Source organism: Pteropus medius, unplaced genomic scaffold (genome assembly GCF_902729225.1).
Source record: "Pteropus medius unplaced genomic scaffold, Ma_sr-lr_union100, whole genome shotgun sequence".
NCBI lineage: Eukaryota > Metazoa > Chordata > Mammalia > Chiroptera > Pteropodidae > Pteropus > Pteropus medius.
In genome coordinates, this window is record NW_024346065.1 from 438,047 (window position 1) to 461,731 (window position 23,685).

Sequence of the window (23,685 nt, forward strand, 5' to 3'; positions counted from 1 at the left end):
ATAAATGTTAGTTTTCTCTTTCCTGGTGGACTCTCCATATAAGCATTAAACCTCTTCAGGGCAGTGGGGCCCCAAATTCACTTTTTGAATTTGAATTAGCTTTGGCATGGCCCCCAGGACAGGCTCTATCTTCTGCCAGTTGGCCTAGGAATATGGCTGGCTTCAACCTCTTAATGCTGTCCTGTTTCCCTGGAACCCCAGACTGCTGCCTGAATGCAGAGGCCCTCAGGGACCTCAGGTAGAGGCTTTCATGGAGAAACCAAACCCAAGGACAGGACTGCTTCAGGGTCAGGAGAGGATACAACCTTTGGATGAGTTCCTCAGGGTCATAGAGCCACTTCGTGACAGCATGTGGAGGGACCTCAGAGGCATCTACGCCAAACCCATTTTTCCTCTTCTATGATTTTACAGTTGGGGAAATTGAGGCCCAGATTGGATAAAAAGTGGGGACTTGGTCAAGGATATGTTGTTAGTGCCAAGACTGACCTGTCACCCAGCCCTGGGATAAGAATAACAATAGTGTTCTCTGAATTCCTGCTCTGCCCCAGGCATGGTGTCTGCAAATGCAGGGGCATCTACAAATGCAGGGGAGACTAATTTAGGCTGAGTAACTTGTATAAACAAGGGCAGAGGATTTAAACTTGGGATGGGAACTGAAGACAAGCTTTCCCTATCATGCTGAGTAGCCTGTGGGCTGGCTCGGAAGTGTGCCTGGGAGCTCTTAAGACCAGAGGCAGAGGACCCCTCTCCCCTAACACCTACTCATGTTGCTGAGGCTCTGTTGGTGAAGTCCCTGGGAGCTGCCCGCTTCTCCCACCCGCAGCCCCTTCCCCACACACCTGTTGGATGCCTTCTTGTTGGGCCCCTCCAGGTCGTGCTTGCGGCCCAGGTAGCCCTCCATTTGCACACTGTGCCCGTGGTCCCGCTGGGCTAGCAGCGTTGCAGGCTCGTCACCCTCGCTCAGTGGTGTGTCTAGGACCTTAAAGAGAGGCTCTGTGCTGGGCCTCTCATCCTCACCGGATTTCTCCTGCCCTTGCTCACGTGGCCCTGGCGGGGGTGGTGGCGGCAGGTCCCGAGGCCACTGCCTCTCTTCTTCCCCCTGCTCAGGGGCACATGGGAGGGGCACACCTTGCTGGGGGTTCAGCCCCAGGGAAGGCTGCTCAGCAAAACTGGGAAGCCAGCAGGCCCCCACCTGGCCTGCTCCCCTAGACTCTGCCCTCATCTCTGGCTTCCGCCACCCTTCCCACCCCGCCCAATTAACAGCAATAGAAGGTTAGAGTGAGCTAAGGGGTCCTGTGACTTCATAGGAAGGGATGAGCCATTCCCAATGCTGCTGGCAAAGCGCTGGCTCTCTGCCCGGCTCTGTGCCCGTACCCTTGATTCAGCCACATGCTCCAAATCTGGCTGAGTTCTACGTGGGTTCTGGCAAGATTTCCTATGAAGAAAGGAGTCTGCTGCTAAGACAGGTTTGAAAAACGCTTGTACTAGGATGTTGAATGTGAACCGTGATCTATGATTCCCACACCACCTCAAAAAGGAAGAACTGAGCCAAACCGGTCCTTCCGCAATTTGATGGAGACTTGTTGGAGCAGGGCAGTGGTTCCTGAGCCTCGCTGCCTTTTACAGTCACCTCAGGGGTTTTAACAAAATATGCCCAGACCCACCCCTCAAGATACTGCATTATCCGACCTTGGTATTTCTTAATCTTTTCACACTCTCTAATCTGTAGTAGGGGTTGACCGGCACCTGGATGGAGCCACCGCCCTGGGTGAAGGCTGTGGCTTCCCTCCCTGCACCTCTCTGTGGAGGGTGGGGCGCTCTCAGTCCCCGCCTGAGCTGAGTTGAGAGGCGTTTCCAGTGGAGCCACACACTGTATGTCAGGTGCCCACGAGAAGAGGAAGCAGGCCTCCCATTCCCCAGCTGGGTACCTCCTTACACAGAGGCCTTGCTGATCTGCCTTTGTGCCTGCTGAAGCAAAGGAAAGAGGGCAGGACAGATTGGAGCAGCAGTGGGCAGCCAGCCTCCCACTGCCAGGTGGGGCAAGAATGGGTAGGTCTCCTAGGTGCTAAATGAGCTCAAGGAAGGCAGCCTAGTTTGAACCACATGGTCAGAATGCTGTCTCAAAGGCCTGACTTGCTGGAGACCTTACAGCACTACGTGGGACGGGTCCTAGAGGCCCCCAAGCTCAAGCCGTGTCTGGATACCTGAAGGATCGAGGGCATCAACAACCCAGGAGGACCAGAGCCAATCCAGGGAGTAGAGACTCTGCCCCTTTTCTACTTTCTACTCCAACCACTGAGGATGGCGGGAGGCCCAGAGGAGTGTTGGGGAGGAGCCAGAAAAGAACAGACCCCATGTTCCCCATGTGGGTCCTTTAGACCTCGGTCAAACCTGAAATAGAGAAATGGATGATGGGAAGATGTGGGCACCATATTGGACATCGGATTGAAGCTTTAAACTGAAACAGACTGGGTAGACTTTTTAATAGCTAAAAGTGACCAAAGTCTGCCTGAGATCGCACTAAGGAGTGGGAAGGGAGGCTCAGTGGAGATGTTTGAAGGCAGTGCTTGGAAGAAAGGTAAAGCGGGTCGTGTTTGTATCCCATCATATTAGGACTGTTCAATAAACAGTTATAAGTTGGGGTTCCAGTAAGATCTCATTTAAAGAAAAGATAATATGACAAAAAGCTTGAAAACCACTACCCTAGTTTATCGCCTCAATCTATGAGAACACCTATGCTCAGGTTAAGTGACTTATCCAAGATCACACAGCTTATAGATATTGCAGGCAATTAAGTGCATGCACTCCAGAGTTGGACAGGCCTGAGTTTTTACCACATCTTTAAGGCTCTCATTCTTTCTTGTCTTAAAACCCCTTGATAGCCGTGGCCAGGCCATGCTCATCCTTATGCATCTTGCAGTATTTGTATCAAGTGTCTGCAATGAGCCAGCACTGGCCACAAGGATCTGGAAGGCCCACAGCCCTGCCTGGATCGTCTTCCGGCAGGGAGCAAGGGCAGGTGTGGCAGGGGTAGGGCGGGGATCCTGGGTTTGGGGTCCTTCTGTGGACCCAATCAGGCAAATCCTAGGACCTGGATATAAAGTTGGGGGAAGTGGATTATTATTGCAGAATGTGAAGCCTCTTTTCATCCCTTACCTTTCCAGCTGGCTTCGCCACTCCTGGTGGTGGGTCAGAGCCCTCCCTGCACCTGCCCTGGGGTCTCAGGGAAGATACTGTGGCAGACGCTGGGAGGCAAACCTGGCAGATCCTCACAGCCATGTTTGCCCCTCTCACCCGGCCTCCTGAGACTTGTCTTAACTGGAGAACTATGGGTCTACATTTTCTTCCTATACTTTCACTTCCATTATTCCTCCTTTCTGAAAGATGGATTTTTTTCAGGACTGCCTTTCTTCTGCTTCCTCCTAATGGATGCCTGACCCACATTCCCTGGCAGGAACATTCAGAAGCCATGCTAGTGTGATCATAAGCTCAATGGTTAGTCATAGGCTGGCTTTGGAAAAGAGGAGTTTTCTAACGTATGCAAAGGTCTCATCTGTGCTCTTGGCTGTTCACCATAAATACATCCTGTTCCCTCTACCCTGAAGGCCAAAGCCTGAGGAGGAGGAGCCAAGAGGGAGGGTGGGAGGTGGAGGTGTTTGGTAGTTACTGTCCCCTCCCAGGCCCAGGCCTGGCAGGGCTTTTCTTCCTCCTGGATTGACGGAAGAGATGCCAATGGGAACGATGAGAAAGATGAGGGCATGGCTCGGGCAGAAAGGCCCTCCTTTCCCAGGGCCAGGGGGTAAATAAGCTTTCTGTCATCTTATGAAAGCTGGGGAAGGGAGGGGAGGAGGGACAGTTCTGCTGCTGCCTCTGGCACCATGCCATGCTCTAATATGGAGATTCTGCCTTGCCCAGCATGCAGAGGAATCTGTGGACAGCAAAAGGGGGCACGGCTGAGGAGCTGAGGCCCAGAGCTGGCTGCTCATATGGCTGCAGATGGGCAGGTTCTGCCAAAGGCCTTGAATACATGAGGTGATCTAAGACTCTAGCCTCCGTTCTAGGAAGCGGAGGCCTGCTGCTTTAGCCCTCGGGTCACTAGGAAGATGCACAGATCACACCGACACTGCTGAGGGGTACCCAGCCTAGAAACCACCCAGAGGAGCTGGGGGACACTCTGAAGGGCGGAAGGCCCACTGCCACCTCCTCCCCTCCCCCAGCTTTCTCTTATGACACAAGGCTTAGTTACCCCTGAGGCCTTTGAAAGGAGAGCTCTTTTGCCCAAACCATGCCCCAATCTTTCTCATCTGCGTCTCTTCCCCCAGCCCAGGAACAAGTTTTGGGTGTCAGGCTGGGGTGGTCAGGGAGTCTTAGACTGTAAGTGAGAGTGACAGCATGAGGGAGAATCGCCCAGGGTCGGGGGCTGGAATAGGGGGAGGTGCTGCCTGCAGTGTGGAGCCAGGTTCTCCGGTTTTACGGACAGGTGGGTGGGAGTGGAGGGAGATGTCTGACATGATGGCACGTACACTGGCTGCTGGGATCATGATGTCAGAAGGCAGGAGACAGGTGGCATTGTCTGCTGATTGGGAGGAAAGGGCACAGACGGAAGAACCTTTTATAGGATAGCAGTCAAACAGGGAGAGGCCCTAGCTCCTGATGGGTGGGGGATGGCCACCTCAGAGTGTTTGTAAGATCTTGCAAACTTGACTTTTTAGGGTTCTGCCTTGCTAGGAAGCTGGCTTGGGCTGGGATACCAGGCAGAGAGTTGAGGGTCTCCTCCACAAAGGAGATTCAAGAAAGGGAAGGGAAATGGGGCTGGTTGAGTACATTCCTTCTCTGGATTTGAGTTGAAGGCGTACTTCCAGGCCCAGCCAGCAGGTGGCACAGGGCAATAGCACACAGATAACTCTCTGGCTCCCACAGGCAAACCTGGCAAGCGACCACAGGGATTTTTGGAAGTTCTAGAAGATGCTCTGTGAACCCAGATACGCTAACAAGAAACAAACGAGGGGGTTTCTCTGTAAAGGAAATGCTGATAAGTGAGAACCAGGGCATAAGGATGCGCCCCAGAAAGAGGCAGTTTGACGTAGCCATGTGATGGTCTTGCCCTTCAACATCACGGCAAGGACCAGGCCCAAAGTGTGTGTGGGGAGCCTCAAGGGAGGGGCGCTCCAGGAGGGTTGCTTTGGGAGAAGTTAGGCAATGGATGCTAGAATTCATATGGAAGATGTCCCTTTTAAGAGATGAAGGTCTGCAGTGAGGGATAGAGAAAAAAAATAAAGATTTAATTTCGTACTAGATGCCAGATGTTCTACCTCCATTTTCTCTTCCAATCCTCACACTTTGTGAGTCAAGTATCACCCCTACCCTGATTCCTAAGATAATGGAAATTGGGGGTTGGGGAGAATGAGTAACTTGCCCACAGTCACACATCTAGTGAGTGGAAGATTGAGGATGCAGAACTGTCTGGTCCCACACTCTGCTCTTCCTACTAAATCCTGCTGCAAGGGATAGTGGTGGTACTTCTGCAACAAAGAAGAGTACCTATCTGATGGGGTTCACGGTCTCAACAAGATGAGCTCAGCTTACGTAAGACATGTGGCTAATGGGCTGAGGCAGCTTCATCAAGTTAAGAGCCACACTGGGAGGGGCCAGGAGGGCGGCTTAGAGCCAGACAAGATCTACTGCTGATGCCTTAGACAACGAAAGAGCTGCTGGGAGGCTGGAGGGTGGGGGAAGCTGGCGCACACTGTAAGAGTCAACACTTTTACAGCTGAGAGTTGTGCCCTCCCCCAGCGTCTGATGCCTGGGCTCCTCCTCAGGGTGAGGGGTGAGATGGGCTGTTGGCAGACAGGCTGGGAAGGTTGTTCAGGAGACTGCTGTTTGCAAGAAAAGAAAAAGAGATGGTTTGCTGAGTCGGGAGCAGCCAGAGATGAAGAGATGGGAACTCAGGGTGAGCAGAGACATGTGTCTAAGGAGAGAAGGAAGTTGCTGAATAGGAGAAAGTGTGGGAGGAGCCAAGGGTGGAGCAGGCAGTGGGACGCCCACGACCGGTGGCCGGTGGCCGGGGCGGCAAGGGGCTCTCACGAAAAGAGTGGATCAACACCGTGCCCAGGGCTGGCTCTCTGAGATGACGACTGGCGAACTAGGAAGACGACGAGAGGGAAAGAGCAGACGGCCACCAGGCAAAGTGAGGGGGGATGGAGAGGAAAGTGTGCAGGGTCCCCTCGGACAGGGAGGAGGAGACCTGGTCCACCAGCATCGCGGGTGAGAGGACAAGGCTTCCTCGGGCTGTCGTCACCGTTCCCACCACTGGTGTGGGCTCTTCAGGCCCCTGCCCTGGAGAAGCTGGTGGCTTGATCAGCATTAGAGAGACTAAAAAGTTAGAAGACGCTGACTCCCCCAGTCAGATCCATCACCCATCAACTCCATTTCTGAGATGCCTCCAGTGGTCCCCGAATCTGTCTGGAGCCCACATAGTACCTGAGATGCTCTGAAACAGCTTGGAAGAAAGATCTTGGGAGGGGGCCTTTGGAGCAGTGAGGCCAAAAAGATCACGTCTGACCAGAGGACAGACAGCTAAGCACACCCAGTGGTAGACCCAAGTCTAGAAAGAGCCTACGGCAGGTTTCTCTGGGGAGCCTAAAGTACCGGGGCTCTGGGCCAGACTACAGGCAGACACACCCCTGCCATGCTGAGTCAGGCATCCTGGGGAGACAAAGACACGCCCAAGTTTACAGGAAAATTGAAGTTCTTTCTAGGCTGGGACTGCTCATCATGAGCGAACACACGATTTGCATTCACTGCAAAAAGCCTGAAACAGCAACTCAGTTTGGCCTACACGGGGTGGGGGAGGGGAGGGGAGCGGGAAAGCTTGCTCAGGCAAGAAGAAACGCAGCTGCTGCCTCCACACCCACATCCCTTCCATCCAAGGACGTCAGAGCCTGGCCTCTGGCTGCTGATTAAAGCTTCAGACTGCCTGCTGGTGAGGCCACTGATGGGGGTGGAGAGTTGCCCAGGTTGCCAAGGGGATGACAGCAGCTAGAACCAGCCAGGAACTGGCTGAAAGGTGTCTTGGCTGCAATCCAGTGCCCGCTCAGCCTCTGGGGCGGTATCCCTCACATTCTCTGGTTACTCTCCTGAAGCCACAGCGACCTCTAAGACTATGGCGGGCAGAGGCCAGGGACCTAGAAGTCTCAACTTCTCCTGTTCCCCTGTAACGAGAAGGCCAGTCCTCTCCCCCAGGAAGCCAGCTGCAGGCAGTCTTGGAAGGTCAGGGTAAAAGAGCCGTCCATGAGCGCTTGAGTTAAGAGACTCTTCCCTGACAACCCAATGAAGGGGGCTGATAACGACGGGCACCCGGATGGTTGCCTCATGCCCCAGAGTCCCCGTGAACTACGGAATGGATCTAGCTTTGAGGCTTAAAGGTAAGCAGGGCATGATTACCCAAAACAGGACCCCAGAGTCTTTCTTGTCACAGCCCCTACGAGCAACAGTCCCTTTCAGGGATGTCACCTGCGTTGTCACAGCATCCCCTTTGGGAGAGTTCCTAGCGCAGGCCCTGTTTCCCACCACAAAGCCAGAAACAGGCACAATGCACAGAGGATGTCCGAAGGCTACTGACTCGGATCCTTGGCAATACCATTTCTGCTCCGTGAAATCAACCTCAATGTCTCAGTAGTCAACATCCGACCACAAATGTCACACTGAGGTTTCTGAGGCACCCAAAGCTGGAAGATGAGGACCTTAGCAGGATGCCCCAGCCCTTCCCAGAGCCACGCTCAGGATGAAGGGGAGACCCATAAGGCAAGGGTGTTGGGGTGAGGGTGCCCTAGGCACCGGGAGTAAGGGGAATGGCCCAGCCTGCTGCCAGGCCCCCCCTTCAGTACCTGGGGCCACCTCAGGGCACTGACCTCTGCAGGAGTCAAGGTTCAGCCCTCCTGCCTTCCCCAAACACCCCAGCCCTCTGGTCCTTCCATCTGCAGCCTCACACCCGCTGGCACCTGACAAACGTGAACCAGGTTCCCTAGACCTGTGGGGATGAGAGTAAGATGGGGAAAACCACTCCTCTCTTGCCCTTCCCTTTATTCAGGCACATTGCTGACATTCAGGAATGTTCTGGACTTTCTGTAATCCCAAACATAAGGCTTTATAAGGACGAAGAAACCGAGGAAGATTAGGTGGCTTGTCTAAAATCATGCAGGAAGGTTCCTATAGAATTCAGGACTAGACCCAATGTCCTGACTTGCACCCCAGGAGTTTGGCCTGTTGTGATACCTTGCTTCTGCCTGACCTCACACACACATACTAACCTGTATGAATGGATTGGTTTTTACCAGAATACTCTAATATGGAAAGGTTAGAGGTGAGAGAGGCAATGCATTACACAATATGTTCGAGGAAAATAGTGATGCAAGGAATGGCGCTCCAGCCCTGTGTGTACACACGTGTGTATGTGTGTGTGTGCACACACTTGGGAGGGGAAAACTGGGGTGAGGTCTGCAGGGTGGCCGCCCTGTAGCGTGTTGCAGTCTAGATGGGCTCAGGTGCCTGGTTCACTCCCGTCTGTTGCCCCAAGCAGGAAGCTGGCATGCACTAGTGATGAGTCTCACATGAAGCAACACCGCGTGAATCTATTCTATAGGGCACTGACACCAGACCACACACGGGACAGCAGAAGAGCCACCGTAACGCAGGCCTACCGGAAAGAAGGGGCAGCAGGCAGCCAGCCCTTCCTGGGAAAGGCCTGCGGTTTCTGTAAAGGCTTCCGAGCCTGTGTGGGACCCATTCTCCTCTCTTCTCATTTCAAAGCCCAATTGGGTATCACACCCTCCCTCGGAGTTTATGGATCCTCGTGAAAACTCAACACAGGGCTGAGACAGGAGAAGCAGCAGGAGATATTCCCATGAGGCCTCGGGCCTGGTGTTCATTGATTCGCCATCTGAGTTCTTCCTGGTACCGAGCACGAGCCAGGTTTTCCATCTGGTGGGGTGGCTGGCTCTCTGAGAAGGGTCTCACATGTGGGCTCACTCCCTCCTTCCAGAGAGAGACTCAGGTCCAAGCATGTTTTATTCCCCCCAGACCCACTGACATTCAGATGTTGGATGGAGGTGGCTCTGATACACATGTAATTACATTTGCACAGACGTACAGGACACAAATGATGGATAGAGTGATTCAGGTGGTCACAAAGGAGCCCGCAGACCTGGGACACCACTGCACACAGACACACAGGGATGCACAGCCGAAGCGCAGGCGGTACAGGAGGCAGGGGCAGTCCCAGCCTCAGTGTCCACAGTCTGTGCCAGCTCCCCGAGTTCTCTCTCCTTCTGGTGGGGGCTGTCCCTGGGAAAAAGGGGCTGGGACCAAGTCCACCAGAGACTCCACATGCGATGATGGGAGCTTGCTTCAGAGGGAACTCCTGGGAGAGACCCTCCAGCCGGAGCCCAGGAATGCCCTCTGCTGGACATAAAGGGCTGGTGCAGTTCAGAAAGGGAGGCCCCCTGCCAGGCTGGAGGCCCAGAGGGAGGTGAGTGTGAGTGTGTGTTGTGTGTCTCACGGAAGTGTGGGAATGGCTGAAGTAGGGACGAGACAGGGATTCTACACAGAAAATGTTCTGTGTATGTACACTTTTTTCTGGGGTGGTTGGTGTACCAGACATTTCTACCTAGAATACCAATTTCCCTAAAACCCAAAGGTTCAGGCAAGCTCAGCTGGGCACATGGAGAGGTAGGGCACATGCAGTGGTGAAGCCATGCAAGGCAAATGCTGACTCTCTGCTTTCTTCTCAGTTAGCCCCTCCACAGAGTATTTCCCCCAAACCTGGGTTATGGCCTCCCAGGTCCCCTACACAGGCCCCCTGGGTCTTTTTAGCTAAGGGACTCTTTCAGAAAAGGCCCTAAAGCCATATGCCCAGGCCACTGGCAGCTGGTCTTAGTCCCTTCCCACCCCCCCTCGGTCACATCCCCTCCTTCTCTACATGTTGGGGGACTGGCCCTGTAACCCAGGAGCCCTGGGGCTCTCCTGCACTCCTGCAGGGCTCCTTCAAGTCTGCTCTCACCCCAGAACCAGCTCCGTAGCCAAACTCACTGACCCACAGGATTCAAGGCAGGAAGGTACCAAGCGGGAGGGGGCTCTGCTTAGGAGGGAGGCGTCCGCTAGAGGCGTGGGTGTCCTGAAATACAGGTGGCTGGGCTGCCAAGACCAGGCAGTCTATCCGAGTGTGAATGAGTGAGTGAGTGAGTGTGAGTGAGTGTGAGTGTGAGTGTGTATGTGAGAGTGTGTGTGTGTGTGTGTGTGTGTGTGTGTGTGTGTGTGTGTGTGTAGGGGATACCGTATTAAGGATGGAGTGAGACGGGAAATGGGAAAAAGGATGGTGTATAAAAATGAATCATCCCCGCATAAACTGTTTTCCCTGATGTAGATGGTGATGTATTTATATAAGAAAATTTATTAGACTAGATAAAACCAAACTAATAGAGTCATGTCAAGGGGCTGGCATGTCAGCTTCTTTGGGGTTGAAGGGAGGAGGAGAGTTAGTCAGGAATTAAGAAAACCTAAGTGAAAAATGCAGACCGATCTGAAGGCGTCTGGGGGGCGGGGCAGCAAGGGCCCATCCTCGCCTTCAGCCCCAGCCGAGCCTAGTAGGGATGACCGGGTTCTGGCAGCAGCGACTCCCAGGAACTAGACAAATGGGACAGGAAACTGACCGGGGACGTTCTCTCGGTGGCTGCTTGATGGAAACTTCGGGGACCCTCCCCTGCTGTCTCGCCTTCTTCCTCTTGAGGCCTATGGAAAACAGTCCCTCTTTAGAAACAAGCATCTACCCCAAAGCCTGGCTCCCCCACCCCCTCCAGGGAGCACACACCAAGTGTCTCCCCTCCCAGGTCTCCCCACAGCCTGGCAGGCACTTAGCAAGGAGCTGCTTAATCAGCCTGGACACGGTTCCATACAGAACGGCTTCTGGGGCTTGCGTTAAGGTGGCTCCCAGAGTGGGGGAGGCGACTCTGTAGCAGCCACTGCTCCCTACCCGGTTCTGCCTGCACCAGGTCATCAGGCCACCCGTGATATGGGGTTTTGCCTGCAAGCTCCAGACACTCCAGATTCCTCTAACTTGTGGCCCAGGGGTGAGAGGTCACGTGTGTTAAAATGTTAAAACGTCAGGGGGCTGTTTGTGACTCAAAGCACCCTCCTTCCTCCCCTCCACTCATCCTCCTCCGTCTGGTGCTCCCCACACTTACGCAGTCTCCTCTGCCAGTGGTTCCTCCAGGATCTGACGTTCTTTTAGCTCAAGCTAGGAAAGGAAAAAGCCGAGGGGGTCTGAGCAGCCACGGAGGGGAGACACCCTTCTCTCAAAGTGCCTCCCCATGCCCAGCACACCTTGGTGTGTGTTCATTTTGGAATTATCCCCCTTTGTCTTTTGGTTCAAAAGTCAGTACTTTCTACCACTCCTACTTCCTTCCCGCTCTCCCCTCTGGCCGAGGCTTTTACACTGTCCATAGGTCCCTAATAACTGGCTCCAAGTTCTTGACTTGAGGTACCGCTAAGGCAAGGCTGTCCGCCGCCCCAGGTCCCTGCTCACCGCGGTAGGCCTCTTCAGGGCGTCAAAGCGCTCCGCCCAGCTGGCTGTGGATTTCTCAAAAGCTTCGTGCCTCTTGATGAGCTTCTCCACACTGTCCACTGTGTGTCCAAAGTCCTGGCTGGCCAGGTAGGGCTCCTGGGCGATCAGCCACGCCTCAGCCACGGACGCGTCCCGAGAGAACTGGCACACTTCCAGCACTGCCACGGAGAACAAGACACAGGCCCAGGGGTGTGTCAGCACCCAGCGGTCCACTCCCGCTGGGACCTTGGGGGCTGGGACCTTGGGGCTGCTCAGCAGATCGACGTGGAGCGGGTGCTCAGGCAGGAGACCCACAGTGGTGTCGCTGAGCTGTGTGGGCACTCTGCTCATTGGCAACCTGTTGCCCAAGGCTACTCCTTCCCTACACTGGGCCCCCACAGCATATCCGCTGGTAACGATATTTAAAAAACACATTAATGAGAACAAACTCCAGTTTGAAAACTGGAAGTAGTTTAGACGTCTCCTTTTGAGGAGACATCTTCTGCCCTGAACACGTCTTCCCAGCCCTTGGCTGTCTCACAGAATCATGCACCAGCAGCCGTGGGGCCAGCCCAGGTCCTCCTGGACGGTAGAGCCTACCTGAGTAATAGGGTTTCTGCACCTCCCTAGTCTCCAGCTGCAGAGGACAGAGCTCCATCTGTGCCCGACACACCTCAGATCAAACATCTAGGATCCCTGACCCCTCCCCAGGCCACACTCTATAGGGATCCCAGCCCAGCACCAGGTGGGGGGTGAGGGGGACCAAGGGCAGCAGAGAGTGGGGCACTGGCTTGTTAGTAGGGCTCCTGGCAGCATGTCCACGTAGGTTTTCCATGGGGACCCCTGAGGCCCTTGGCCCTGGAGCTTTAATGATAAGTGGTGCTGTGGGGCTCTTTTCTAGGCAAGGGTGGAAATCCGCCACTTTGTGAACTCATGCTCCCTGTCCCCAACCCAGCAGGCACCTGGCCCCAGCCCCTCCAGGGTCCCCGGTCCCAGTCTGCACTCACAGATGCGGAGCTGCTCCCAGCGGGCCGTCCACTTCTCATCCATCTCCTTCGCCCTGGACACCACCTGCTGCAGTTTCTCTCTGATCTGCGGGGAGGGAGAAAGGACAGCTCAGGTTCTGGGAACGCTCCCTCCCCCTCCGTGTGAGGCAATGCGCAGAGAGGTGCTGCAAAGAATGCTGGGCTTGCTCACGTGAACCTGGCTTCAAGTCTTGGCTCTGCCACTTGCCAGCTGTGCAGCCTTGGGCAAGTTACTTACCCTCTCTGAGGCACATGTAGAAGTGGGTGTCACCGGTTCCAAAGCGTGCACACATGTGGGCATTAGATGTTTTATGAACCTGCTCTTTCTACTAAGCAGCCAGCCCCTTGAATGGGTTTGGTGGGGCTCTAATCACCGATTCTTCAAGTGGGGGAAGATGAGTCTCCTTGGAAAAATCCCTTCCAGGAAGCTGTCTGGTCCCCCAAGAGTGGGGGCAAGGACAGAGAGAAGGCCCGTCTGCGTCCCACTGTCCCTCTCACCTCCTCGGAGGCCTGATGCTGCCGCTGCAGCAGGGACTTGCCGAGCTCCAGGCAGGCGCTGAAGTTCTTGCTCCGGGTTTCGATCTCTGCCTTGATGCCCTGGTGATACTTCATGAGCAGCTCCACTGAGGAGACATCTCTGGGGGTGGGGGACAGGGTGGGGGAGCGAGTTTGGAGGAGGAGGAAATGCTTGGCGACTCTGGCCTGCCTGATGCCAAGTATGGATGAGAGGGGCTGCTCTCCGCCCGCCTGGGAATCTGAGCCCAGTCCCTTCTCTGCCAGCCTGGCCCCAGCAGGAACACTGATGTCCTAGCGTCTTCTGTGGGTTAGTGGCCAGCGTATGGGTGGGGGTGCAAGGACCCCGAAGAAGCATGGGAATGTTATTTGGCAATAAAAAAGAATGAAGTACTCACACATGCTACAATATGAATGACACTTGAAAACATGCTAAGTGAAAGAAGCCAGTCGAGAAAGGCCACATACATAATTCTATTTATATAAAACGTCTAGAGGGACAGAACATAGATTAGTGGCTATCAGGAGCGAGGGAGCGGGGGCATGAGTGATGGCTGCTAAGGGGTACAGGGTTTCTTTTTGAGGTGCTGACAGTCTTGTAAACTTATATTGTGATGGTGGTACAACTGTGAAATATGAAAAACTATTGAATGGTACACTTTAAATGTTGAATCGTATGGTATGAGTTATATCTCAAAAAAGATGTGAAATATAAAAGCTCACCCATCAGGACAAGTACCCTAGGGGCAGAGGAACAGAGATGGGCCGGCGATAATTCCTAATATGACACAGAGTGTGTCAAGAGCCCTGATCCCTGCTGAGGCTCTCACTGCCCATGTTCCTACCCCCCGTCCCGTGGGCAAGGAGCTCCTTCCTGAGTTTTAGGGGAATGGCCCCCCATATCCCAGCACTGGGGGAAGAGTAAACAGTAAACTGCGTATTTTCACTAATAACCATGGTCACTGCCCTCACTGACAGATATCTTTCTCGACACACTCAGGGTTCCCTCTATTCTGAAACGGTCAGTCCTCCCAGCAGAAGCCAAGCCACTCAGTTTCTGTCTGGACCTAGCCCTTGGGTGCCCCTGGGGACTCCTGTGCTTCCACAGTCCAGCACTGTCTCTCGGGAAGGCTCCCCACTGCAGCTCTTATCCGCCAGCCTCTGGGACTAAGTGGCCCAGGAGTGGGGCTGCCTCGAGGTCACTGCCTCACCTGGGCCTCTCCTGGGTATCGATCTGCCGGATGATGTTCTCCAGCCAGGAGAGGAGGTCTCGGACCATGCTGAAGAAGCGGAATTTGTCCGCCGTGTCTACCAGCTGGGTGCGGCGCCCAGCACAGGCATCGAGCAGTGCCTGCCACGCGGCGGACACCTCTTGCTCCTTGTTCTGGATGGCGTCTGCCTTCTCCCCAGCGTATGCCGTCTGCAGGCGGGTGGCCACGTCCTGGAACTGCTGTACCTGTGATCAGACAACACTGGACGTCGTTCCCTAGAAAGATGAATCTCAGCGTAGTCCCCTCCCCTACCTTGGGCTTTGATCCTCGTAAAGTGGAGTGAGAGGGACCCTATTCCCTTTGATCTCAGAAGTATGACAATAAGAGTAGCTGTGTACTAGGCACTGTTCTAAACACTTTATATTTGTTACTCTTCATTTTTACAATAACCCCATGAATGAGATACTAGCATCATCCTTGTTTTGGAGATAAGGAAATTGAGGCATAGGGGGCTGAGTGACAGGCCTGAGGTCACTCATACCAGTCAAGGGAGACAGCTGGGACTGCAGGGGCGCCCGAGTCCCTGTCCCTAACCACTCTACACGCTGCCTCTCCAGGGAAGGGGCTGCACCAACCGCATGTCTGAGGCCAGCCCCAGGGCAATGAAGCCTCATTTCTGAGACCTCACTCGGACTGTACCTACCTCAGGGGCTCTGGTGCCTGGAGTTACAAGAGCCACACTCCAGGCCCCATGTCCAGTGGGAGGATAAATCCCTAGGATGTCCCTCTTCTGGGTGAAGCAGAGGCCCTGAACCCTGTTGGGTTGGGGAAGGACTGCACAGCCAGCCCGCCTTTCCTGCTCCATGGGAAGCCCTGTGACCACTGGCAGCTGGGGCTACCCCAACTCCTTCAATCACACTGAACTCTGAGGAACCCTATGGACCTCAGGGGGCACCCCAGTCATCAAAGGAGGGGATCTAAACAGATCTTGAGGCCCCTCCAGCTCCTGTGAGGAAAGGCTGGACAGCCGTATGGCTGTGGGCAAAGTCTACTGGCAGAGCTGCATACGGGCTCCGCTGCTCACCTGCATGCTCCCGTCACCTTATTTACCCCCTCTGTACCGCGCTTTCCTCATCTATCAAATGCAGATGATAACAGTACCTTCCTCAGAGGGTGGCTCTGAAGATTCAGTGACTACATATATTGTTTAGAACAGTCCCTGGTGCCAGAAAAGCATTACATGTGTGTTTGCTAATAATACTGTGCAATACCTTGCACAATCGGAAAGATTACCTTTTAAGGTATTTTACGCATGGGGTTTTTGTGAAGATTAAGGAACTAGGGGCTAACGAAGTCTGAAAGCCAGGCGCTCTGCCTTCTCGTCCTAAGCCATTGCTTCCCTGAGAAGGTAAAACCTCCTGGAGCCTGTTCTAGAGGTGCCCCCTGTTCTAGAGGTCTCCTGTAGGAGCCAGGAGAGAACCTGACCCTGAGGGCTTTTGGGAAGCCGGTCATGGGGAAGGTGTGGACGGCAGGCCCCTGGAGCTGCAGGGGAACAGCAGGGACAGCAGGCACCTGCATGCCCAGCAGGTGCAGCTCCCGCTCAAAGGCCGTGTGCACCCGGTGGAAGGACTCGGCGGTGCTGGCGTCCAGCCCCACGTCCTCGGGCAGCTCCCGGTGCTTCTCATCGATGAGGCCCAGGATCTCGGTGCCCGTGTAGAAGTAGCGGTGCAGGTCGTAGGAGGCGGCCAGCAGCTGCATGCGTGTGTCGATGAGCTCCAACAGGTCCGCCCACATCTCGTTCAGCCCATCCTTCCACTCGGCGATGGTGGCCGCCTCTTCGTGGCCCGTGTCGATGAGCCGCTCGATGATGGCATTCACACTGTCCACCCGCTCCTGCCCAATCGACCCAGTCTCCCGGGCAAAGTCCCGGAACTTATCCCGGAGCAGCTGGATGGAGGGCAGAGAGAAATCCAGTTACTGGGGCTCAGGGGCAGGTGGTGTCATTGCCCTGGCTGCAGACCCCCTAGGCGGCAGCTATGACCACTGGGGCCTACACTGTCACATTTTCCCCAGGGTGGCCTGAGTGCCCACCGCTGTACCTGCAACTCTGTGCAGTGCTTTGCAGCTGGCAGGGGGTGTGTGTGTATCTGGAATGACGTCTCCTGCATCTGCTGCATTTGAGGGAAACCAAGAAAGGAGTCGCTGTACTCACAGTAACATGGTCAAAGTCTTGCCCCATTTCTGGGGATGATGCCACCAGTTCCTTTTCTGTAATCCACTGCTCCAAGTCATCGGTCTCTCTCTTTAGCTGAAACAGGTGGTACATGTTCTCCAGCTTCCGTCTGCGTTCCTCCGCCATGTCCTTCAGTCCCGCATATTGCTTATCCACTTGCCCCTGAAGTCTGATGATCTGCTCCCTGGAATTCAAAACAAGAACATGCTCAGAGACAGTGACAGAGAACCCAGAGCAGCCAGCTCAGGGGAGCTGACCTACTCCCTCCCAGCCCTGTGACGGGGACAGGTGGGGAAGTGCAGCTTAGGAGAAATGGCAGTGACTCCTCCAGAGGAAGAGTTAGGGAGAGAAGGAACCGTCCCTTAGACCATGATGCTTCAGGGGATGACAGAAATTCCCTTGGAGGCAGATGCCTCCTCACACTGCCCTTCACTTTGAGAAGCCTAAAAAGACAAGTGCACATGGGGAGCTCTCCCACGAGCCTTCCAGGAAGGCTGATGGGGCAGGCCAGCAGCAGCAGGCTCTGCTTAGCTCTTTAGGGAGGGGCGTGCAGTACCGGAGGCTCCATCCTTGGGGCTCCTTGAGAGATGCTGGGGTGGCTGCTGAGGACCCGTAGCTGTGGATGCCCTAAAGGCAGCTGAGGACAGGGCCATTACAGGGGGCAGCCTGAGGTGTGTGGTTCAGTGGACTCCCATTTATGCAGAACCCACACAACTGAACAATTGAGATGGGTATAGGCTTTCTACTTTCACTCCTATATAATGGTTTTGCTGAGACGCTGTGAAATCATGAACTGCCTTACAGATCACACAAAGAAAAGCAAAGTTAGTCTTCAGCGTCTCTTAGCATAGTCTAACTCTTCAAAAGATTGGAGCTCTCAGTTCACCCAGAGGGTAGTTTTGCTACTTCGTTTTCTGATCCTTTTGCAGACCAGACTTTGTTCGGCCGTTTGAAGTTACTCACAGAAAACCGAGGAATGGAATGGAACTGGGCCAATCGGCAGTCCAGAAGCAGTTTTCTCAAAACCATAGTTCCGGGAGAACTGTTCCCGTTTTCCCACCTGGACCTGAGGGATCCTGGTTGGTGAGGCCCCTGGCCTGACCCCCTTGACCTGGCCGAGTCCCCCGATTGGCGCACCCACCCCTCGGGGTGGCCGGCAGAGAGCAGGCTCTGGGCCCGGCCGGCCAGCTGCTTGATGTTCCTCCCGTACTCCTCCACTGCACGCTGTTGCCGCAAATGCCTCTTCAGCATCACGATGGCGCCCTCTTCATCCTAGGAGGCAGGGGCCATCAGCATGAGTTCGGCAAGCGTGGCCTGGTCCAGTTTCTAGCCCGGCTCCCGAGGTGCCCAAGACAGGGGCTGGTGGGCTCGTGAGACACCCACAGGGGAACCATGCACCATCTCTCCTGCCTCTCTTGTTCCCAGCAGTGGCTGCACCCTATCTTCCTCTCGACTCCCCCAGTTCTTATCTACTACCTGCCCTTTCAGGCCCAGCTCCAACCTTCTGTCCCCTGAAAACTTCCTCTATCATTCCAGCTTTGAGAGACCCCCTTCACCTCACCTCTCATCCCCTCCCAGGGCAGTTCGTCAGCACAGAATCCATGGCACAACAGAGGTGAAGAACCCTTGGGTTGGAGTCAATCTAAGTTGACGGACGGGATGCCCATCTAGTGTGTGTGCTATAGGGGTGTTCTCAAAAGCTGGGGCATCCTAAGAAGGAAGGTTCCTCATACATCCTCCCTCTGCCCTCACTCCTCCCACCCCCGACTTACAAGGTTCCCCACTGACTGCCCATCCCTGGCTCTTCCTCTTGGCCTCGGCACCCAGCCAGGCACCCTGGCCCGAGCTGACCTTGGGGATCTCATCCGAGATGACGTAGAGCTCCTGCTCGCTGATCCAGGACTCGGCCTCGCCTGCGTCCAGGTAGTACTGCTGCGCCTCGCTGGCGTCCCGCAGGCGCTGCAGCCGCCCAGCTGCTGCCTCCCTCAGCGTGTCCCATGAGCCTTGCAAGTGGCCCAGGCGCTGCTTGATGTCCTGGCAGTCGATCTCCGCCTCCTCCACCAGCTGCCGGCCTCTTTGCAGCACGTCCTCAACCCTCGGTGCGTGGCCCAGGATTTCGTTCTGCAGCGTCTGTGGCCAGAGGACAAGGGCTCAGAGGTGGGGCCTGCAGCAGGCTGCCCAGGTGATACCTGGACACCTCTCGCCCCCACCCCGCTCAGGGAAGCTAGAGAAGCGCAGGTGGTAGTCATAAAAACACTGCCCGTGACCACGTGCTAGGCACGTCACATCACTCTCCTCCAACCCTCCCGTATGAGATAGACACGCAGGACCTGGCACAGAGCAGTTGAGTAACTTGTGGGCAGTGAGTGGCAGAGCTGGGGTTTGAACACGGCTCTCCCTGATCCCAGAGCCTAGGATCTTGACTGCTCCCTAATCTCCCTGCTTCGGCACAGCTTGATTTCTCAGTGGTACATGATAGAGGAAAGGAAAACAATTTTAAATGGCCTTTTGATATCTTCTTTGATATCAGATTTCACTCCTAAAAAAACAGGTCAACAGCTGTCTCTTGTACAGAGTTCAGAATTTTTTCCTCCCATTTCTATCTCTCAAATCTTGTGAGCTTTGGACTGTTTTATGTCTGAGCCTTTGGTCACCAAAATGACATTTTCCTCCCACTTTGTTGACTGGGTTATTTTTTTCTTCAGGGGGCCATGACCCATATGTCGCCCACTTTCTGGGTCTTAGAGGCCAGAGCCTGACTGCTTCTTGCATGTGGGCTCTTGGCTCCTTATACCTCAGCTCCTTCCTTTCTACAACTTCCCATGGCCTTTAAAACTGTCCGGAGGGCGGGGGCAAGAGCAGTGCTTGTGGGCAATACAGTGACTGTCAGCATGTAAAATACATAGAACCAGCAATATCCACACATCACCTAAGTCTCTGCGCTTTATGCTTGGACACTCGAGGCCGACAATTTCCCGTGGTCTGTGCAATCGACTTCAGACCACCCATGGTGTCAACTCCATTTGCCTCTACTTTCCTTGAGATCTTATGGTCTCTGCAAGGGCTCCGAAAACGCATCTTTCTCACTCTCTTTCTTTAAGCAATTGCTTTCTAGGCTCCTGTGCAGTGTGCTTACTTACGACATCTTCTTTATTGAGTTCATTCATTCAATAACTTTATTAAGTTATTGAATGAATGAACTCTGCAGACTCTGTCCGAGGGACAACATGGAACCAAAAGCCCTGCCCTCACAGAGTTTACGTTCTAGTAGAGGAAATAGATGATAATCATGAAAATAAATGAATAAACCATGGGTGCTATGTGAAATAAATAGACCATGGGTGCTATGTGAAAACACAGCACTGAGATGAGGAATGTCTGCAGAGGTGTGGTGGTGGCTACGTTAGCTGGGGGAGTCAGGAAGGGCCTTTGTGACATGGCATTTGAGTGAGACATGCATGATGAGAGGGAGGTAACCACACAGATCTGGGGGATGAGTGCCGCTGGCAAGAGGGAAAAGGAAGTGCAAAGTCCCCGGGCTGGAAGCAAGCCCGGACTGTTAGAGGACCAGAAAAGCTAAAATACTGTGAGGGAGGGAGAAAGTGATAAAAGATGAGATTTAGAGGTAGGCAGGGGCCAGGTCAGGCAGAACGGTGGTTCTTAACCCTGTTGCATATTGAATAATCTGGGAAAACACACAGCCAGGGCCCCTAGAGATCCTAATTAATTGCTAGGAGGTGGGACCCAGGCATTCGTAGGTTTAAAAGTCCCCCCAGATGATTCTAATGTGCAGCCAGAGTTGAAAACGTTCATGTGGCACCTTGTAGGATTTGTTCTCACAATGGATGGCCTCAGAGCAGTGGTTCTCAAAATGGGATCTCGGACCAGCAGCATCGGCATAACCGAGGCTCTTGATAGAAATGGAAATTATCAGGCTCTATTCCCGAAGTCTGATTCAGTGGCTCTGGGGTGGAGCCTGGTCAGCTGTGTTCGAATAAGCCCTCTGGGTGTGTCTGATGCACACCGAAGTTTGAGAACCACTGCACTAAGAGAGAATGATAAAATGGGATTTAAGCTCTAGCCAGGCTAGCCTAAATTAGTCTTTACTAGGGTAGCCATGCTCTCTCAAGGGATTATCTTTCCCTTCCTGTTTAGGAGAATCCCATTTATATTTGCCCTTTTCCTAAAATAGCAACCTTCAGCCAGGGGAGATGAAAATCTTTTGGCAATACACTTACTGAGGCCAGACAGAGTCGAAAGTCTTTAATGTTAGAAGAACTAAAGCTGGCTTCTTTTACAATCGAGGAAACTGAGGCCCCAAAGATTCTGCCTTCTACCAGCCTCCCTCCTTTAACTGGAGGTTAAACCCCACACCCTACCACGTTCTAGCCCAGGTCCCTTCGTGTGGCCACTGGAGCCTTTGTGACTAGATCATGTCAACTGAAGCAAAGGATCTGAGGGAGCTTTTAAGGAACCTCTTTGAATAGAATTCAGGCCCTTGCACAGTTGCAGAGCTCTGTGAGCAGATGTCAGCTGCTGTTATTTTTGGGAAGGAAGTACTAGCTGCCATGACCTTCCTTCCCCAAGGAGCTATAATACTGACTGGCACTCTGGGACACCCTGTTTTCTCTGGGATAAGTCTCCAGGCTCTCCTTGCTTGTGGCTGCAACTGCCCTCGCTTTGTGACCCAGAGAGCAGACCAGGCAGGAGGGACTCTGCTCAAGAGCAGGGTCTGCAGCCAGCCCCTGGCCGGACGCAGAGGCACCATGACGCCAAGCAGCTGGCCTTGGGAGATATAAGGTAACTCTCATACAAGAGGAAGTGTGGTATCTGTTCACTTCTAGGATTCCAACCAGGGCCACAGAAGTTCCCAACCAGGTGTGAGAGAAAGCAGGACAGTAACTAGATGTTTGCTCCAATGGCTCAGAGTCCAAGTGTTGTGGCTTCCTAATGGGGTTTGAGCCCCACAAGTATCCTCACACGTCAGGAGAAATGGGGCCTACTAACCCCAAGAAGATGAGAAGACACAGCAGGGCAAGCTCAGGGCAAGCTCAGGGCAAGGTGGAAGAGGGGCAAGGCAGTGTTCGGAGAGCAACCAGGAGCTATGGGCTTCCTCACAAGGGGGCCACAGAGCACAGAAGCTGTAAAGCACATTAAACCCCAGGCCAGGGCATCTGGGTCCCACATTCGCCTGTGCCCTGATGGGTCTGAATGACCCCAAATCCCAAAGCATCTAAACAACTCCCCTCCCTACCCCACTGGGGTCCTCCCAGAATTCTCTTTGCCATCACCAGAGCTGTTCTTGTTATGGGGTCTGGGGATCCCATAGCTACCAACAATGACAATAATCTGCTGTAGTTGGCCTTCTGCAAGTCAGAGCTGGGCCTCCCTCCCCAGAGCAGGTGGGACTAACAAGGTAAGTCGGTACTCACCTGATTCTTCTTCATCAATAGCTGCACAGTCTGCAGATTAGTGCCGTAGTTGGCAGACTGGGCCAGAGGCAACCTCTCTTCCACCCAGAGCTGCAGGGACATAAGGCAGGGAACAGCTAATGACAATCATGGCCACCTTTTGTGAGCACTCACCATGAGCCAGACAGAGCTCCGCATGCCATGCCTCCTTGGTTCTTCCCAACACCCCACATCAGGGTTTTGCCCCGATTTTACTGATGGGGACATTTCGCTATTTTGAGTTGAGGTTCCAAATAACTTGTTCCTGGTCACACAGTGGGAAGGTCACGTAGCTGGATCTGGAACCCAAGTCTGTCTGGCCCGAAAGTCCATGAATGAGTTACTATTCAAAAAGCACTGGCTTTAATTTTATATTTAATGTAATCATCACAGCAACCCTGTGAGATAAGGGGGTGAGATGACCAGACATCTGCTGCCAAGAACTGCCCTGGGCGGCAGCCAGTTACTCTGATGGCAGCTGGAAGCTGCCCCAGCCACGGGGTTGGGGACCACAGCCCACGCACCGTCTCATCCTCTAAGTCCCGGCTGATCTGCAGCTTGGCTCTGGATGATTCCAGCTGCTTCTTCCTCCTCCCTAGGGGCTCCAGGAGGTCCAGAAACTGCTTCTCGATGCCCAAGTCCATGTCTTCTCCTTCCTCTCCCAGTGAGGGCATCTGGGCAAACAGCTCCCCCAGCTCTTCCTTCCGCACAGTCACTTGGTCCTCCACACGCTGGGACACGAGGGGACAGTGTCAGCACCAGCCCTGGCACCTGGGCAGCCCTCCCTCCTCTCCATCATCCGTACCCCATCCATCCTTCATGGCTCACTTTGAGCTCAGCCTCCCCCACTCATCTTCCCCCCTTCTCACCCCCAAGGGACTGTCCTTTACTTCTCAGGCTTTCATTAACCCCTTTGGGTTCCTGTCTTACCCACTGCAAAGGGGTAAGAGATGCGTTATGAACCAGGAGACATTTCTGCACAATGCTGGCAACAGGAAGAGTACTTGCTCTTGGGTTTCAGATGTGTTCCCCAAGATTCCCTCTATTCCAATACTTCCAGCCCACGACCCGCTCTCGTGCCTTCAGCTTAGCCAACATCCGGTTGACACTGGTCAGGTCCTTGCCCAGGTCGTCCGACCGCAGCTGGTCCTCCATGGCGCTGATCCACTTGTTGAGGTCGGCGTGGGTCTGCGAGCGCAGGTCGGAGCTTCTGGCGGCTGAGAGGCGTTGGGCCTTCTCCTGCGTGGTGGCCTGAAGCTCATTCCAGAGCCGGTGCAAGGCTTCTAGCCTCTGGGACACCCGGGCCTCAAACTGTGGCTTCTCCTCCATCAGCTGCTTTCCTTCCTGTGTGGGGAGGAGGAGAGCTCACTGTCCAGTCTTGGAGTAGGTGGTTCCAAAGGGCTAACGAGGGGAGGTCAGCGGTGCAGACAATCTGCCTAGAACTCGCTGAGGCCCAATTGAAAGACGATGCACCCCTGAGTTATCTGCAGTAGAAAAACTACGTTTGGAACAAATGACTCAGGAGACTGCAGTGTGGGGAGCTGCAGACAAGGGTCAGCTAGTACTAATTTTTTTTTTTTAATTTAAGAAAAAAAAAAAAGATGCAGGATCCACCCAGGTACAAGCAGCCTAGAAACCTCCCTGTAAGTTCCACTCT

At 54.0% G+C, this 23,685-nt stretch overlaps 1 protein-coding gene across 1 annotated transcript in view; it reads right to left on the bottom strand.

The window, feature by feature from the left end:
• Window positions 1-23,685, bottom strand: part of SPTB (spectrin beta, erythrocytic) — a 110,503-nt gene that overhangs the window by 4,884 nt on the left and 81,934 nt on the right. Inside the window, exons 20-33 of the mRNA XM_039875236.1 lie at window positions 23,109-23,372; window positions 22,553-22,759; window positions 22,011-22,100; window positions 18,430-18,708; window positions 17,720-17,850; window positions 16,558-16,762; window positions 15,918-16,292; window positions 14,346-14,590; window positions 13,120-13,258; window positions 12,604-12,688; window positions 11,579-11,775; window positions 11,238-11,290; window positions 10,707-10,785; window positions 840-1,099 (exon numbers count right to left, since the gene is read on the bottom strand). Of these exons, the coding sequence (XP_039731170.1) occupies window positions 840-1,099; window positions 10,707-10,785; window positions 11,238-11,290; window positions 11,579-11,775; window positions 12,604-12,688; window positions 13,120-13,258; window positions 14,346-14,590; window positions 15,918-16,292; window positions 16,558-16,762; window positions 17,720-17,850; window positions 18,430-18,708; window positions 22,011-22,100; window positions 22,553-22,759; window positions 23,109-23,372 (2,609 nt within the window). The remainder of the gene's footprint in view (window positions 1-839; window positions 1,100-10,706; window positions 10,786-11,237; window positions 11,291-11,578; window positions 11,776-12,603; window positions 12,689-13,119; window positions 13,259-14,345; window positions 14,591-15,917; window positions 16,293-16,557; window positions 16,763-17,719; window positions 17,851-18,429; window positions 18,709-22,010; window positions 22,101-22,552; window positions 22,760-23,108; window positions 23,373-23,685) is intronic.